Source organism: Hyperolius riggenbachi, chromosome 9 (assembly GCF_040937935.1).
Source record: "Hyperolius riggenbachi isolate aHypRig1 chromosome 9, aHypRig1.pri, whole genome shotgun sequence".
Taxonomy (NCBI): domain Eukaryota; kingdom Metazoa; phylum Chordata; class Amphibia; order Anura; family Hyperoliidae; genus Hyperolius; species Hyperolius riggenbachi.
Genome location: NC_090654.1, coordinates 131497631 through 131515401, shown reverse-complemented (window position 1 = coordinate 131515401; position 17771 = coordinate 131497631). Strand labels below are relative to the sequence as shown.

Genomic DNA, 17771 nt, shown 5'->3' with positions numbered 1-17771 from the left:
TTTACAGCTGGTAAATGCTAGAAAAGCTTCTCAGTGACATCTTCAGTGATTTATGAAACTTGTACAGAACGGGCTTTGTTGTCTAAACATACGTAGAAGAGGAGTCAGCAGTGACAGCAAGCAGCACCTGATCAGAGCCTGCGCTTCATGAGACAGGCAACAGCTGTCATAACAGGTTCACTTTTATACACAATTTAGATAAAGTAAGAGTCTTCATTTGTTGCGGAGGACAGGAAATAAAAGAATCGGAAGGTTCTTGTTTATGCAGGTGTCCTGAGACACCAGGGAGTGAAAAAAAGGCATGCTGGGTATAACGCACAAGATAACTCAAGATGTTAACATTTACGGTAAGCTCTTCTGTGAATTCAATTTTGCTTTTAAAGTCAAACTCCTGACATAAAAGATTTCTTCATTCTGACTACAGACACAGCAGCAGTATTTTTCTCTGTGGAGAAGGTCGTATTATGGGCTTATATCATATAAGTTGATTTTAAAATACTTGGTCAGGGATCCCTTTACCAGTTACTTTCTGTAACACAAACTTTCAGACCTGCAAGAAGTAATTTAGTCCCCTGAGCACTCTGAAGAGTATGAGGGTGATGGGCCCAGCAGCAGCCCTGCTATTAACTCTTTCAGCTAAGCTGCATTAGGTCTGTAGTCCCATTTTCAAACAGAATTCTCAGCTGCAGAAGCCACGCCTGATACTAGAAATGCAACTTTTGGTCAGTCTGGTTATGAAGCCCGCAGATGGAAAAATTAGAACGGTGTTTGGAAAAGGGGAGGAGTTCACTTTGCCACAGATATGGGGGACCTGTCTAATCTCACAGGGTGACTCTGTGCAGGTTGCCTCCAGGCATGTCTCTGGCACAACACCAACAATTCAGCAAATTTTACTGAGTCATTTCATTCTGAAGAAGCATTTCGCTCCAGCGGGATTAGAAGTGTGAGGAAGTGCTGGAGGCTGAGAGCTAATGCAGGAAAATAAGTGTTGAAAAGCACATTATGCAGAAAATAAGGAAACAATGAACTTCCTATGAGCTGGTGCATAATGTATATACAGTGTGTGTGTGCGCGTGCGTGTTTCTTATTAGTAATACCTAATACCTCGACCAGAAATAAACCAAGATGTACAGATTACTCTTAATTTTGTTCATTATAAATGTAATCAGGCTGACTGCTTTCCCTAAACACACTAATGTTGTATTATGTGTGATTTTAAAACACAATCAGAACACAAGGGGGCCGGTAAATGTAGAACACTACATAGATGTACAGTAGTTAAACTATGGAAAACAGTCCATACATTATAAAGGACACCTAAACTGAGAGGCTGCCATGTTTATTTAGTTTACAATACCAGCCGCCTAGTTGTCCTGCTGATCAGCTGCATCTAATACTCTAATGCTGGGTACACACTATGAGATTTTCTGGTCGATTTACTGTCAGATCGATTATTTCCAACATGTTCGATTTCTGACTGAAGTCTGACTGGATTAGCTGCATGCTTTTTTCAGGCATGTGATAAAGTTACTACTGCAGCCAAAGAGATCAGCAGGATGCCAGGAAACTTGCATTGTTTAAAAGGAAATAAACATGGCAGCCTCCATATGCCTCTCAGTTTAGGTATCCTGTAGTATTCTACAAGTAATAAGTATGGAGCAAGTCAGAACAAAGTATGTCCCAGTAATAATGCTCTGCGGTAACTTCAGATATTGAATGTTCTGATGGGTGAGTTTCAAATAAATATTCCTTCCTTTTCCTATTGGTCTGAAATGACAATCTGGTACCACCTGGTGTGTGCATTAGCGAATGGTCATTTTATTTATCCATGTTCATCAAGTACAGATGGCAACTAGCATCGTCTTCCTCATGATTACAGATGACACAGCATAAGTCCACTGAAACTCCATTATTAGTTACAGATGCAATGGACGCAGTCCTTTTCAGGTCAGCTAAAAAGATGCACTTTCAAGCATAAACAGTGAGAGAACTGCAGACTAAGGCCCCGTTCACACTTGCGGTTCTCTGCCAAACGGACCGGATGACCTGACCGTATCCGGACCGTATCCGGAACGGATCCGGATCGGAACCGTACGGTTCTGATCCGGATCCGGTCAGTTTGCATCAGGTGTTCATCAGGATGCGATCCGGATCCGTTTGGCAAAAGATAGTAGAAAAGGAATAAAAATGTTGGGGTCTGGGAGGTCAGCAGAAGGTGGACCTGTGGAATCAGGTCCTCCGCTGTTTAGCACTCACCTCCACCTCCGACATACTGCCAACATCTCCAGCACGTTTAAAATCACTGCTGCTCCACTCCAAAATGCTTGCCCATGTATCCCCATCCAAAATCGCCGCTTCAATACGCATAGGAAGTGGGGTAGAACATCCGGATTTTTAGCCAGTGTGTTGTGCGCTCTCCGGTTCTCATTGGTTTGTATTGGCCGGATGGTGCAGTCCGGCTCCGCTCCGGATACGGCTGCCGGAGGAGCCGGACCAAAAAAATAGCGCATGTTGGGTCTTATGCCGGAGTCCGGATCCGGTCCGTCCGGATCCGGTCCGGAAGAAACGGACGCATGTGAACGGACGCATAGGCTTTCAATGCTATGCCGTGCGTCCGTTCCGTCCGTTCTGCATGCGGTCCGGCTCCGGCACGGCGATTCCGGACGGCGACCGCTAATGTGAACCGGGCCTTAGTAACAAGCTGTAATAGGCATGAATGGCTTCTGTACTTGATGACCATGGATCAATAAAACTGCCATTCACTAACAAACACTCCAGGGTGTACCAGGTGGTTGTTTCAGCGAATACGATGGTAAGGTGATCACCATGGTACACAACCTTCACTCGTTTTACCCTAATAATATTGAATTTCTTTTTGGTCCACACAGGGGACAAATAGGAAGCCCCACTGGGATATTAAAATGACTGTAGACAGGGCTCTTGATCAGTACTGCAGCACAATGTAGCAGGAGAAGACAGTGGACCGCGATCTCCTATCACCTATTTTGACTGTTTACCTAGGAAAGGGCAGAAATCTGGTAGTTCACTTATAATTAAAGGGGTATCCCAGATTCAACCATAAGTTTACCCAGAGCTGAGTGGGGTAATTACTCACACTGCTCAGAGCACAACACAGGAAGGAGTCCTTTGTCCATAATATTGGACAAGGGTTATTCTGCAAAGGTTTCCTGCATTCTCTTTTGCAGTGTGCCCCTCAATACTATGCACCATGTGAAAAGCAGGGAAAAGGTCCTCCAGCACCCAAGGCTGAGACACCAAAGTGCACCCCTCCATCCCTCTCACTCCAGCAGTCACACACTGATTACTATTAGACTAAGAGGTGCCCCAGGACCCCCAACACCTTAATCTCTAGTCATCTAGCTTGCAGTCACTGCCATGTATCCCCTTTTCCTCTTTCTCTCTGCTTTAAGCACAATAGGGGAATGATAGCTCTGAGGGAGTGAGTTGTGCGCCCCCTCCTACACTGCGCCCTGAGGCTGGAGCCTCTCTCACCTCTGCCTCGACCCTTTCCATGTAGATTGGTACTGCTCAGTGGGTGAAACCCATGCTAGTGGGGTCTACATTTTTGACTGTAGTAGGACTAAAGGTGGCCACTAATGATGCAATTTCTAGCGGATAATCGTTCAAGTGATCAGATAATTCTGATTGGAAGAAAAATCTTTTACTACACCATCAACGAACCAATCTATGCAGCCAATAAGAAAATCCAAATTTTAGTTTGATGAAAATCCAATCGGACTACTATTTTTATAATCGTTCGTTGTGCCTATCAACTGAGATTATTTACAACCAATCCGATCAGAATTTCTGATGGCTCGAACAATTTTTCGATAGAAATTGGACCGTTAGTGGCCACCATAAGGCAATGCATTCCAATGTGCAATTCCTTATCTTAGCAAATAATAATTCCAACATTTGTATAGAGCTTTTCTACTGTTGGACTCAAAGTGCTTGAGAAGCAGCCACTAGGGCACGTTCATCAGGCAGGAGCATTGTTAGGGAGTCTTGCCCAAGAACTCCTTACTGAATAGGTACTGGCTTAATGAATAGGAAGAGCCAAGATTATCCAGCCACTATGAGGGTTAGAGAGTACGATGGGCAAGTGATAGCATGACAGTCAAGCATATTTACCCTGCTACTGTGGAACTACAACTCCCAGCACTCCTGGCACTTCCTGCGTCTCTCTGTCGGAATTGGTAATTCAAGCTCTGAACATTCCCAGACCTCTTTGAAATGAAATGTCATGCTGAGACTTGTTGTCCAACACTGGCTTGGTGCAGGAGACGCCTCAGCAATGTGAAAGGGAAGAACAGCACGGCACAGTACAGGGGTGAATGCTGAATTTTCCTTTGTGTTTGTGGCGAGTGAACATCCAGCCCCCAGCCCAGAGGAATTCAATGCTCTCTGGATCCGTTTCACAAGTGTCACACTGCTTTCACAGAAAATCTCATTTTCCTGCCCACTCCACACTCCAATTAAATCCACATGTCCCAGCTTCTCCCTCCTCCCTCCACTCATAGGGCAAGCAGTAACTCTTTCCTCTCCAATCTTAAGATCAGACTCATAAAAAAGATGAAATGGAAACACTAGTATAGCATTTTTCTCCTGTTGCACCCAAAGCACTTGAAAGCTTGAAGCAATTCCGTGATTGCAAAACAACACGATTTCCGAAATCGTAAAATGCTGCGATTTTCAGCACGATTTTCAAAATGTTTGAAATTGTGTCCATAATTGCCTCTCTGGGAAAGTCCCAAAAACACTGCAGGGTCCGCAATTAGGATTTGGGGTAAATGCAACTGCTCCTGTAGGTTACCTCCATTTACTTGAATTAGCCTAGCACTTTGGAATCCCTTGGGATTTCAAGGAGTTGCTGAAATAGCTTCTGTGGGCCACAGGGCACCCTGTAGTGATTAGGGAATCTTGCCCAAGAACTCCTTACTGAACAGGAAGTGGCTCAAGTTATGATTTTCCCCCAGGCCTCCTATGTCTCCAGTTTAAAGCAGTACATTATCCAATCACTAGGCTCTTCTATAAACTACTAAGACAATTGCGTATTACTGTATTTAGCAACATGTGTGGACCTGATGACAGTTGCACAATATGGACATTTTTAGATGATGTGAAGGCAATTCTTGCCCATATCTGTGGAAAACTGATGGACAAGCACTGTCAGGGAGGGGTGGACAGGACGTCTTTCAAATCTCCTCAGTCTCTATCCGATAGCTTTTCTCTACCCCAAGATAAGCAGTGGTTATTCATCCTTCACCACCTACCCTGCAGCTACATATTTATTTTCTTTCCAGTCTTGGTGAGAATAAAGAAAACCAAATTGTCATATATAAGATGATCCGGCCCTGGGGGAGTGTTGTTGGACACCTTTGGTTTAGAATCTCTTAGATCATTTATTTTTTTTCTCTGAAGAGAATCCTCCTCATCTTCTTTCCCAGTTCCCTGAGCATAAATTGAGGAGAGTTTAAGGCACCTTCCCCACTTTGGAGCTGCATGCAACACAGGAATGGAATTGTGCATCATTGTGCAAAAAAAATAAAAATATGAAGGCATCCATGTGTTGTGAATTCTGCGCTGAATCACAACACATAGATGGAAACATCAGACAGTTCAGTCTATGCATTTCTGATGTCCTTGCGGATCGTGTACACTGTGCGTTGCTGAAAACGCGATCAGCAACGCACAGATGGGACTGAGGCCTTACAACTCCTCTCAGGCAGGGGTGTCACTTATGTCTGCAGAATATTGGCAGTGTTTTTCTGCGAATGAATCTGTATTGTTGGTTGACAGCCAGCTGAGAGCAGCTGACTGTTATCAATAGGGAATTGCGCACGATGTGTGGAAAAAAGCAGGGGTGCCAGTATTTTTTTTGCCACTAAGGAAAACGTACATTGCGCTCACGGCACTGCGACTGTACATTGGAAAGCAGTAGGTGAGTTTTCGCACACCTTTTATGAGCTAGTGTGACCCCTGCCTCAAGAGTTTATTGCTGTCCGTGTGAACCACTGTAATGATTTCCACTCCATGTCCTGAGCAAAAAAAAAAATATATATATATTAGCAAAAGCAATTTTAGCCCTTTTGCACTTCATAAGAAAAAAGACACGCTTTGAGTCAGGTCAATTTAAATAAAGCCCAGTTCCAGAAAAAGGTGTTTGGGACCAAAGCATATTGTCAGTGGCTATGCGTTTAGAATTTAGATAAATATTGTATAGTGTATGACCAGCTTTAGGCTAGGTTCACAGTGGTCAGTTGCATAAGTCACACATTATAATGACTAAACTGCAATGGAGACTAGCCATAGACTTTAATACAAAGCCTGCATGCAGTGAGTTAAGAGTAACGTTATCCGTTACTGTGAACCGACCCATAGAATTGTATGGGCAGTAAGTTGGCATGCAGAATTTTTCTGCAACGCAACTGACCACTGTGAACAGGGCCTTAGACTAGGTTCACACTCAGCACAAAATTGGTCAATTTCACGGAACAAATCACAACAAACCAACAGTCAAGTCATGGTTCCTATGTTAAGCAAAGTATGCATTCAGACAGGTCTGTTCCATACCAACAAATGTGTCCAGCTCAAAAATAGAATATTTTTTTTAAAAATAACACATTTTAAGTCTTTTCACTTTGGCTTTACTTTACTCAATGACATTTCAATGCCAGTACACATGGAACAATAACCATACTTTTCCATTAGGGCTCTGCCTCTGGCACAGGAGACCTGGGTTCTAATCTTGGTTGTTCCTGTTCAGTAAGCCAACACCTATTCAGTAAGGAGAGCTTGGGCTAGACTACCTAACACTGCTACTGCCTGCTGAGCGCACCCTAGTGGATGCAGCTCAAGTGCTTTGAGTCCGCTAGGAGAAAAACGCAATATAAATGTAATCTGTTTTGACACAAAGTACTATTTCAGGGAGGCTTAAATGTACCTACAAATCTGTCCTTGTCCGTATTTTTTTAACAGAGATAAAAGTAGCAATGATAATTTTGTTCCTCGGAGTTGGTATTTAAAGGGAACCTAAACTGAGAAGGATATGAATTTTTCCGTTTAAAATAATACCAGTTGCCGGAATCTCCTGCTGATCCTGTGTCTATAATACTTTCAGCCACAGCCCCTCAACAAGCATGCAGATCAGGTGCTCTGACTGAAGTCAGACTGGATTAGCTGCATGCTTGTTTCAGGTCCGTGATTCAACCACTATTGCAGACAGAGATCAGCAGGGCTGCCAGGCAACTGGTATTGTTTAAAGGGAAACATCCATATCCCTTTCAGTCAAGGTTCCCTTTAATAATTATTTGCCCATACAGTGAAGTAGAGTAACCAAGCAGCTCAGGGTGACCCAAACCACTAAGAATGTATAGGGGGATAAAAGAGACAGAAAAGCCCTCCTACTAATAGGCAATGCTAGGTGAAATTTGCCTTCTTAAAACAGAAGGAAATTTGCAATAATTCAGCTATAAATGAACATTGGTAAATTACCCCATACAGTGAGGAACATAAGTACACCAAAGAGCCAATAAGGACAAAGTGCTTAACTAGAATCCCCAACTAATGTCAACATTAAGTATGGTAGCAGGTGGCAGCAATACGCACATTCCTCAGCTGAAGTGGAGGATCCCTGAACAACTTTTCCCTACACAATACAGGAAAACAAAATAGAAATTCATTAGGCCTCTCAGTAGCTCCTGTCCAGGAAACTGCTGCCTTCCATATGATGTTCTGTAATGCCACACAGGCAGCCCCCTCATTCACCACGCACACTCCCTGCTTCTAATTAGGCTTAATTGCACCTCATTTGCATGTCGTGTTGCCAGCCCTCAGGAACCTCAAACAATGGGGAGTCTTTATAGAAGGCATTAGAAGACACTCAAAGTTTTCATCAGCTTGAGGGATCAATGACAGGCCACTGGGTGACTAGATTACCAACACTCAAAGGGGAAATAGTCTATTTTTTTTCGTCTTAAAGACCTATTTATTCTACGTGTGGTGCATTACAATCCACCCTGTTGCACACAGTGTTTAATACACAGACATTACATAGAAATCAATGTCCAAGTCACAGAAAGCACGTATCACCTACTTTAAAAAGCACCAGTTTGAAATTTACAGTCTAGTATGATTCAGGCAAGAGTTTGCTGGACTTCTAATGTCATCCATCTCTGGGGAGTCGGGACCCTTTAGTAAAGATTGCCCCATCAATCGCACAGTATTCACAAGTGGCTGTGCAGCATCTTACTAATATGCAGTAAATGAGATGGCAGCATTTTCTGATCATTACCTGCTCATAAACACCTACAGCAGCTATAAATACCCTCATTTCTACTAATCAGCCAATGGAACAGTACTCACAAGCATCTAATGGGAGTATCTAAGTAAGCAGCATCTGGCTAGGGTGTGTTAGGTCAGATCTCGTGTATGTGTCAATTGTTAGGGCTTTCTTGTAACTGTTAATAAATCCTCTAATTTTAACGTGTGTGTGTGTGTGTGTGTGTGTGTGTGTGTGTGTGTGTGTGTGTGTGTGTGTGTGTGTGTGTGTGTGTGTGTGTGTGTGTGTGTGTGTGTGTGTGTGTGTGTGTGTGTGTGTGTGTGTGTGTGTGTGTGTGTGTGTGTGTGTGTGTGTGTGTGTGGTCTCCGCCCCTCACACCAGACCATAATGAAGTGTCACCATCTCTCAGCTGGACTAGCCAAACATTTATATATTTTAAATGTGGGAGAGAAGTGGCTGCCACTGTCAACTTCTGCATATTACACTACAGCTGTCCCTGATCAATGTAAAAAGATAGAGTATGATTCAACTGAAGAATGACCACTCAAAGTAACATTTTTTAGTAGAACTGCCCTTTAAATCAATCTTGTGTACTGAATCGCTTGTGTAGATTGTTATGAATGCAGAAAGGATAAATGAGTACAACAATAAAACTAACATATTCCATAACCACCGCTAAACAATGATGATGTCATAATAACAATATTAAAAATGCACATACTGCATACACATTGATGTTTTTTTAATAACTATATTAAACATTTATGTAACGACTGCTATACAGTGATGATGTTAAAATAATAATAATAATAACATGAACAGAAGTTCTAGTAAACGGACAGGATGTCACAAAAGCATTTATAAACATGCAGAAAATCACTGCTATATAATGATGATGCTACTATAGATCGCTTACTATATAGAGATAGTTTCACAATAATAGGAATAAAAATATGTAGCAAATTATTGCTATATAGTGTTGATATAGCAAGAATGTACAGAACTACGGATATACAGTGATGATGTCATTATGTTCCCACATACCATCGTTGTGCACTTTCCCTAAGCGCCACTGGGTGGAGCACTGATAAACCATCTCTATGGACAGGAAAACAAAGCATTTACAAAAACTTTCTCAAAATTTCCTCTGTGGGAAAAACTCTCTTTATATATATATATATATATATATATATATATATATATATATATATATATATATATATATATATATATATATATATATATATATATATATATATATATATATATATATATATATATATATATATTGTATAGAACAAGGCTATGCAAACCTCCCTCTACTACAAACCAACAGGCAGCCCTAGTTTCCTCAGGAGCAAATGTTTTCCACAAAGAGCAACCACTCAAAAAAAGATCTAATGTGTACAGCTAAGCTCTGATGTATAGCTATGCAAGTTCTAGTTCAGAGGACATAACTCCAGTCATTATGGAACACATTCATCATGGATTTCATCTACAAGTCCTGTAGTTGACGATCAGATGCACGAAGTAAGGGCCCTATCATACTTTCAACCACAGAAGCGTTTGCTTTCAAGTTTGCAGAAATATAGGAACACTAGAGTTTACATTCTTATGCATAGCAGTAAGTGTTTTTGCCCATATTCCAAAACATTTTTGAGAGAAAATATCACACAGCATTGATTTTTAAAAACATGACCACCGCAGAAATAAGTCCTATAGTGTGAGAGAATGTATAAGACTGTGTATGTGCGTTTTGTGAAAGATGCACAGTGCGACAAAAAACTGTAAAACAGCAGCGGCCCAATTGTGGCCAAAGGAAAATATCTATGAATCTGCAAGCAACACTTCATAAAGACAGGCACCTGGAATGTACCTGAACTGACAAGTGACATGATGAGATAAACAGGTTACATACAGTACCAAGCCTAGTTAGAACTTCCTTTTGTTTTATTTTTAGGTTTTTCATTGCCTGTGTTAAAAGAAAATTAATTGCTCTTAAAGAGAACCCGAGGCGGCATATTATAATCCTAATAGGACCCAGAGGCATGTCGTGTGAACGATCACATGCCTCTGGGTCATTGTACCGCCACCACTAGTTATACAGGCTCTGGGGCTGCTTACACATAATCAGTGTCTTAACTGCATCTACCTAGCCATGAAACCTGTATAATTCATATGTGTCAGTAATTAAAGGCATGAGTTGGCAACACTGGTGCTGCTGCCAGCCCCCCCCCCCCTTCCTCCCATGCACCGTGCTGCACCCCCTAAAAGATCGCCAGGCTAGCGACAATCTGCTTGTCGCTAGCTGGCTTTATTTATGTGAGGCTGTCAGTCAGCCTCATAGCATCTCCGTCTGGATTCCAGGCTTCCCCCGCCGCTCCCCGCCTCTGTTAGCTTCCACCAATAGGAAGCCTAGCCGGCCATCATGGCAGATCAGATATTAACGACCGGGAGCGTGATCGAGGATGCACGTGGACAGAGCCACGTAGGCGCAGTGGCCATCGACTGGCTGAGTCACCGAAAATGAAACTGGGTCCTTGCTGGGTATCTGACGATCGGTGTGTCCCAGGGCATCTGCAGGGGGCCGGTAGAAGCCCCAGGTAAGTTAAACTGTCTTTTTTTTAAAATTACTTTAGGTTTGCTTTAAAGGGATCCTGAGCAGTACCGTATAATCAAAAATTTAACTTACCTGGGGCCTCCTCCAGCCCACCATAGGCTGTGAGGTCCCCCGGCGTCCTCCTGGCATGCGCGGTTTAGAGTTTAAAAACTGCGCATGTGCAAGGCTATCACGCTGGCCGCCGCGATGATGCATATCGGCCGGCGTGATGACGCGGAGCGTCAGGAACCAGGAAGAGCTGGCCGGGTATCGCCGGTAATGGATCCGCCGGAGGGACACGGACAGGAGCCAGGAGGACGCTGGGGGACCTTGCTGGGGGTAGCCCCAGGTAAGTGAATAATCCAACATGCATACAGACTGTTTCAGATTGTTTGATCCTCATCAGTGCATGGCATGGATTAATTTGGCTCTATGGAGTAGGGCTTGTAACACCGAGAGGTACAGACTAACCAGCAAGCTCATGGTGAACCAGAACTTATTGGAGGGTGTGAGGGGCTGTATGCATGTTGGATTATTCTGGCTCTGTACAAATTAACAAGCTGACACATCATTGCATTCCAGCAGTTCTGGAGGTGTGTTTAGCTTCTAAGCGTAACAATGGTTAATTTGCATATATTCAGCAGTGTTGCATTAGGAGACATCTCAAGCTCACTCCAACCTGAATTATCACAAATTCTTTCTGTTTAAAGACATCAAGTTGGGAATTTCTAGGCATTCTGTAACTTACAGGGAGTACAGATGACCTGCTTGCAAGAAAAAGCCATTTGAGCAGTTTTGGAAATACACTGCTGGCTGGACATCAAAATGAAAAGATATAAAAAACGTTGTTATTTAGAAAAATACTTGTGCAGCTCTGATACATGTTTAGAGCAACTTTTTAATGAAACTGGAGTGCCAGGCAGCACACGCTGAGTGTTTTGCTGGAATCACACAATTCCCTTCAGCTCTGGTACAGGCAATGGCTGAGCATTGATGTTGCAAGATGATGATGAGGCAGCCAGCTGTGCTTGTGGGAGTTTTGTTTTCCACAATCAGTAATGCAGGCTTTTGTGCTGGGACAGGACACAGAGGCACATCTGGGGGGTGTACTGCAGCCCAGTGAGCCAGGTCCCTTCCTCTTCCCATCACATTTTGGAAGGAAAAATCTCTCACTACCTTCTCCTCCCTCTTCCCCTCTCTCTTACTTTGTATCCGCCACGCTGCGGAAGGCGAGGTGTTAAAAGTGTATGCCAAATACGCAACAACAGCACGGCGTGGAGTATGAATGGGTTGTGGAGGCGGGGGGCAACTACAATGCACCCGCCACACAATGCAGAGGGTCAGTTTGGATTTTTATTAGCAAATGGTTGGAATACTGATAGTCTTTGCCAACCTGACACACACAGGCACTGCTATAGGTGTATACATGTTCCATTAGAGCATTAAAGTAAGCCATACACCTTACAATCCTGAGTGTACAACATTTAGTATAAAGAGCAACAGGTTGAATACACTGTGCACAGATTATTGGGGTAGGCCTTCATACCACACAAATCTATAAGGACCAAACTAGATGGTACATTCTGGACTATATATATATATATATATATATATATATATATATATATATATAATATACTGTATATATATATATAATGTAGGATTTTAGATTGCACTTGGAGAGCCCATCTATCATATGGGGAGGCCATCAGTGGCATAGCAACAGGGAGTGCAGAGGTTGCGACCGCACCAGGGCCCTTGGGCCAGAGGGGCCCTCCCTCAACCACAGTATCAGCTCTTTATTGGTCCTGTACTAGTAATAATCACTTCTATAGATGCTTTAAATAGTAGTAATCAGGGCTGTGGAGTCATTTTGGGTATCTGGAGTTGGAGTCTGTGGTTTCAGTAAACTGAGGAGTCAGAGTCGGGTGATTTTTGAACCAAATCCATAGCCTTTGTAAAAATTAGACTAAGGAGTCGGAGTCAAGGAGTCGGAGCAATTTTGGGTACCTGGAGTCGGAGTCGATGGTTTCATAAAGTCGGATGATTTTTGTACCGACTCCACAGCCCTGGTAGTAATCACTACCAAACTGTTCCCCATCCCCTTCTTGCACCTCTGACACTGTAGTTGTTCTTTGGCAGGTTTTGGTGTACTGTATCAATTGTTATTGAGTGTTTGGGGGGCGGGGGGGGGGGGCAATGTAAAACTTGCACTGGGCCCACAGCTCCTTAGCTATGCCACTGGAGGCCATTTACTATGCATTTGCTTTGATACAAAGGAACGTTTGGTTGTTTGGTGAGGGGCTGAGTGATACTATAAACAGCAATCTGTTCTGCATAGTGTTGTACAGCCCAATGCACTACAAAGCCAAGAATCCACCATTGATAGATCAAGAACTTTTTAAACATCCAATGTCATTTTCAATACATTTTATTCTCAAAATAGATCAGAGGTTATTGGTTGTGTTCTAAAAAAAAAAAAAAAAAAAAAAGCAAGAGATTTTAACATATTTGATGAAACTGATCAGATCAATGTGTGCAAGCCTTTAAGGTGGCCACTAATGGTACAATTTGCCAAACGATCATTTACAAACTATCCGAAATGATTGTTTGGGACCACTAATAGACAGGATTGGTTAGGGGATCATGGCTATTAGTGGTACTATCGTGCATATGAAGAATCATTCATAAAGATCATTTGGTAAATTGTATCATTAGTGCCCACCTTCAACCAACTGATGGCTTCAGATCTGGACTGTGCACTGTGGAGACCTGTTGTGACTACTCAGTCTGTGGTCCTATCACAGCGAAGGAAGCATTCCTTTACTAGAGAGTGGAGAGAACAATTGTTGATCAGACAATTTCTGGGTATACCTACATGACCCCATACATGGCAATTGTTGCAATCCACTAACAAACACAACTGGGCATTTTTTCCCCACATTTCAACTCAGATTCTATTTATATTATCCTAACTATAGAATTATCACACCATTAGCATTTTCACAAGCCAAGCAACATAGAACCCCTGCAGACTCATATTACCAGATTTTTTTTCCCTCCCAAAATGAACCTCTTGAGAAGCCCATTTGACAGTAACCTCTGGACAAGCAGCGAAGTGCCTGAGCGCAACAGCCAATGAAGGCACATGACATAGTACTGGGAATGCCTGCTACCCCCTTCTATTCTCATAAGTCACCAAAATGACACATGCCAGTCTGAAAAAGAGCTTCTGCAGCAGCCCTGTCTACCTAAAATCCAATTGTCAAAGCAGGACTCCATGCAAAGCTGCCTATTCAGCACATCCTCTTCAATACTGCAGCTTTGTGGCTAAAGATTGATGGATGGCCACAGCAGGGACTGCCATGTAAGCCAGGACACCGCTGCAGTGGTAAATAGTAGGCAATCGGCACAGACAGTATACTGATACACAGCTGCCTAGTGGAAGAGAACTGAGTAGCAGCCATGGGGACAGGAAGGGGTTAAGGCATCTCAGCCGTGGTCCTGAGTCATGTCACAATCACGATCGTCTCCACCAGCGTCTGAACCAGCATCCCCCCTCCCCTCCCCAATCCACAGCAGCCCTGGACCAAAGTTACATGGGAAAGACCCAGTGCAATGCAGAATCCCTGTAGAATGCAATATATAAAATCAGCGTAGTATTCTCCGTAACACGCAAGCAAGTACATAACAGAATCGCTTATGAATCCACTATTTAGTATCCTGGTGCACTCGAATATTATACTATTCATCATACCACCCTAGTGCACTGAGCAATCACTAAAAAAACGAGTACAACGTACCAGTGCAGTCGCAAGAGACAGAAAAATACAATTTAAGGTACAGTTCAATCCAAAAGCCAATATATTATATATTTACATTGCATTGTAATATCCCCCAAATAATGTAGCACAGCAGAAGTCCAGGGACTCAGGATAATTATACATGCAATCACAGCATAACTGTACATAGTAGTAATAGATGGCTGCAGAAACTCAGCATATTTCAATATCGATACCCCAATTTTAGGCAAGGGACAAACTATTGCAATGCGAGCCCACAGCCAAACATGATCCCCTTATATCTCAGTGTATACCGCAAAGGACTAACTATTGCAATGCAAAAGCCCACTGCCAAACAAGATCTCCCTATATTTCAGCATATACCCCAGTCGTAGCCAAAAGACAAACTGTTGCAATGTAAAAGCCCACTGCCAAGCAAGATCTCCCTAGAGAAGTGAGTAGAGCTTCTTTGAAGATCCACAGTCAGTTCTGTGAAACTGGCTAACACAGTACAGATGTTGCAGAGCCGCAGCTCCATCTCCACTAGCAGAGCTCACAGCAAAGTATCAGCTCCCTCCATCTCTCACGCTCAGCGATACGTGTTGCTCCGTATTGAAATTTGGCTACGACGTGCTTATTTAGGGTGCTTGCATAACAGGATCCCTTAGATCGGGGGTCTTACCTTGGGAAAGTGTGTCTGTGAGGATAAACATCCATAGGCAGAGTACAAACATGCTCTTATCCTTCTCTCCAAGAGTTCTACAGACAAATGTGACGAAGATGCGAGCTTCTTTCCAGAGATCAGCTCCTTTATGGCAATGGTAAAAGAAATCCCCAAGACCAGAAGAAGAGATGGTGTGAAATGATCTCCTAGATCCTCAGTTCTCTCCCTCTCTCTCTGTTACACAAAAAAGTCTTGGAATGAGGGAATGATGAATCCACTGTAGGAAGAAACCATTCCACAGGCAGAAGGGGGAGGGACAGGAACATACTTTTCTAAACTCTCTCTCTCTGGCACATTTTTTCCTCTCTCCCTCCAGCAAAACAACAAACTCATATTATAAAAAGAAGCTGGCTTGAGCTGACTGGACAAGACAGGAGGCTGGAATGAGGGGGGTGGGGAGCTCTGATGGGAATTGCTGATGTGAAAAAAAAAAGGTTCTTGGAATTTTGGAGTTTTAGTTTATGTTGGAAGTTTTTTTTTTCTAAGAAGAGGTTTCCCCCTCCCCCAACTTACATGCTCTGTTCCTGTCTCTCCCCCCTCCAAGCATTCCATATCATGTCTGGAAGGGACATTTAAAGGCTCATATTTTCTTTCCTTCTTTTTAACAAAGGAAAAGAAGAAGTGGTGTCAGCCTGAATTGTGATGGGCACAACCAGTTAACTGTAAGCTCTTGAGGCGAGAAACTAAATGCTCTTTAGATGGTCACACAGAGAAATGGTGTAATCTTTAGGGCATGGATTGTGACGATCCAGATGTGTGTGTGTGCAACACACTCTCTTTATCACAACACTGGAGATAACTTTATTCATAGTGGCAGTTGTGTTGCCCTCCCTGTGACAGCAGGGGATCGGGAAAGCAGCGCAGCACATTATGGTGGTGTTGTATCTCATACAGTGAAGCACACAGTCAGTGAAAAGTATGCTTCACTGTACTGTTAAGGTGTTTAGGTAAATGCGCTGCATGCAGTGCGTTGGGGTGCCGCTTTTGTAAATTGCTTTTGTATTGCAATGCAACGTCTCGCATTACAATACAACCGTTACGGTGCACTGCAATGGCCCAATGTGAACGTAGCCTAAACAACAATGCACGAGTTGACACTGGCCAAGTAGTATGCAATCTATGCATTTATTGATCAATCTTTCACCCAATCAATGTGAAGTTAGGTTACTTTCACACTAAGGCATTGCGTTGCCTACACTATAACAACATGATCGCAACAAAGGGGAAAATCGCATTACAGGGAGTGCAGAATTATTAGGCAAATGAGTATTTTGACCACATCATCCTCTTTATGCATGTTGTCTTACTCCAAGCTGTATAGGCTCGAAAGCCTACTACCAATTAAGCATATTAGGTGATGTGCATCTCTGTAATGAGAAGGGGTGTGGTTTATTGACATCAACACCCTATATCAAGTGTGCATAATTATTAGGCAACTTTCTTTCCTTTGGCAAAATGGGTCAAAAGAAGGACTTGACAGGCTCAGAAAAGTCAAAAATAGTGAGATATCTTGCAGAGGGATGCAGCACTCTTAAAATTGCAAAGCTTCTGAAGCGTGATCATCGAGCAATCAAGCGTTTCATTCAAAATAGTCAACAGGGTCGCAAGAAGCGTGTGGAAAAACCAAGGCGCAAAATAACTGCCCATGAACTGAGAAAAGTCAAGCGTGCAGCTGCCAAGATGCCACTTGCCACCAGTTTGGCCATATTTCAGAGCTGCAACATCACTGGAGTGCCCAAAAGCACAAGGTGTGCAATACTCAGACATGGCCAAGGTAAGAAAGGCTGAAAGACGACCACCACTGAACAAGACACACAAGCTGAAACGTCAAGTCTGGGCCAAGAAATATCTCAAGACTGATTTTTCTAAGGTTTTATGGACTGATGAAATGAGAGTGAGTCTTGATGGGCCAGATGGATGGGCCCGTGGTTGGATTGGTAAAGGGCAGAGAGCTCCTGTCTCACTCAGACGCCAGCAATGTGGAGGTGGAGTATTGGTTTGACTGGTATCTTCAAAGATGAGCTTGTAAGGGCCTTTTCGGGTTAAGGATGGAGTCAAGCTCAACTCCCAGTCTTACTGCCAGTTTCTGGAAGACTCTTTCTTCAAGCAGTGGTACAGGAAGAAGTCTGCATCCTTTAAGAAAAACATGATTTTCATGCAGGACAATGCTCCATCACACGCGTCCAAGTACTCCACAGCGTGGCTGGCAAGAAAGGGTATAAAAGAAGAAAAACTAATGACATGGCCTCCTTGTTCACCTGATCTGAACCCCATTGAGAACCTGTGGTCCATCATAAAATGTGAGATTTACAAGGAGGGAAAACAGTACACGTCTCTGAACAGTGTCTGGGAGGCTGTGGTTGC

At 43.1% G+C, this 17771-nt stretch overlaps 1 protein-coding gene across 1 annotated transcript in view; it reads right to left on the bottom strand.

Moving 5' to 3' along the window:
• The window catches only part of KIRREL1 (kirre like nephrin family adhesion molecule 1), a 362998-nt gene extending 347419 nt beyond the window's left edge, over positions 1-15579 (bottom strand). Inside the window, exon 1 of the mRNA XM_068253518.1 lies at positions 15366-15579. Coding sequence (XP_068109619.1) covers positions 15366-15417 — 52 coding nt within the window. The 5' untranslated portion in view covers positions 15418-15579. The remainder of the gene's footprint in view (positions 1-15365) is intronic.
• Positions 15580-17771: the final 2192 nt, after the last annotated feature.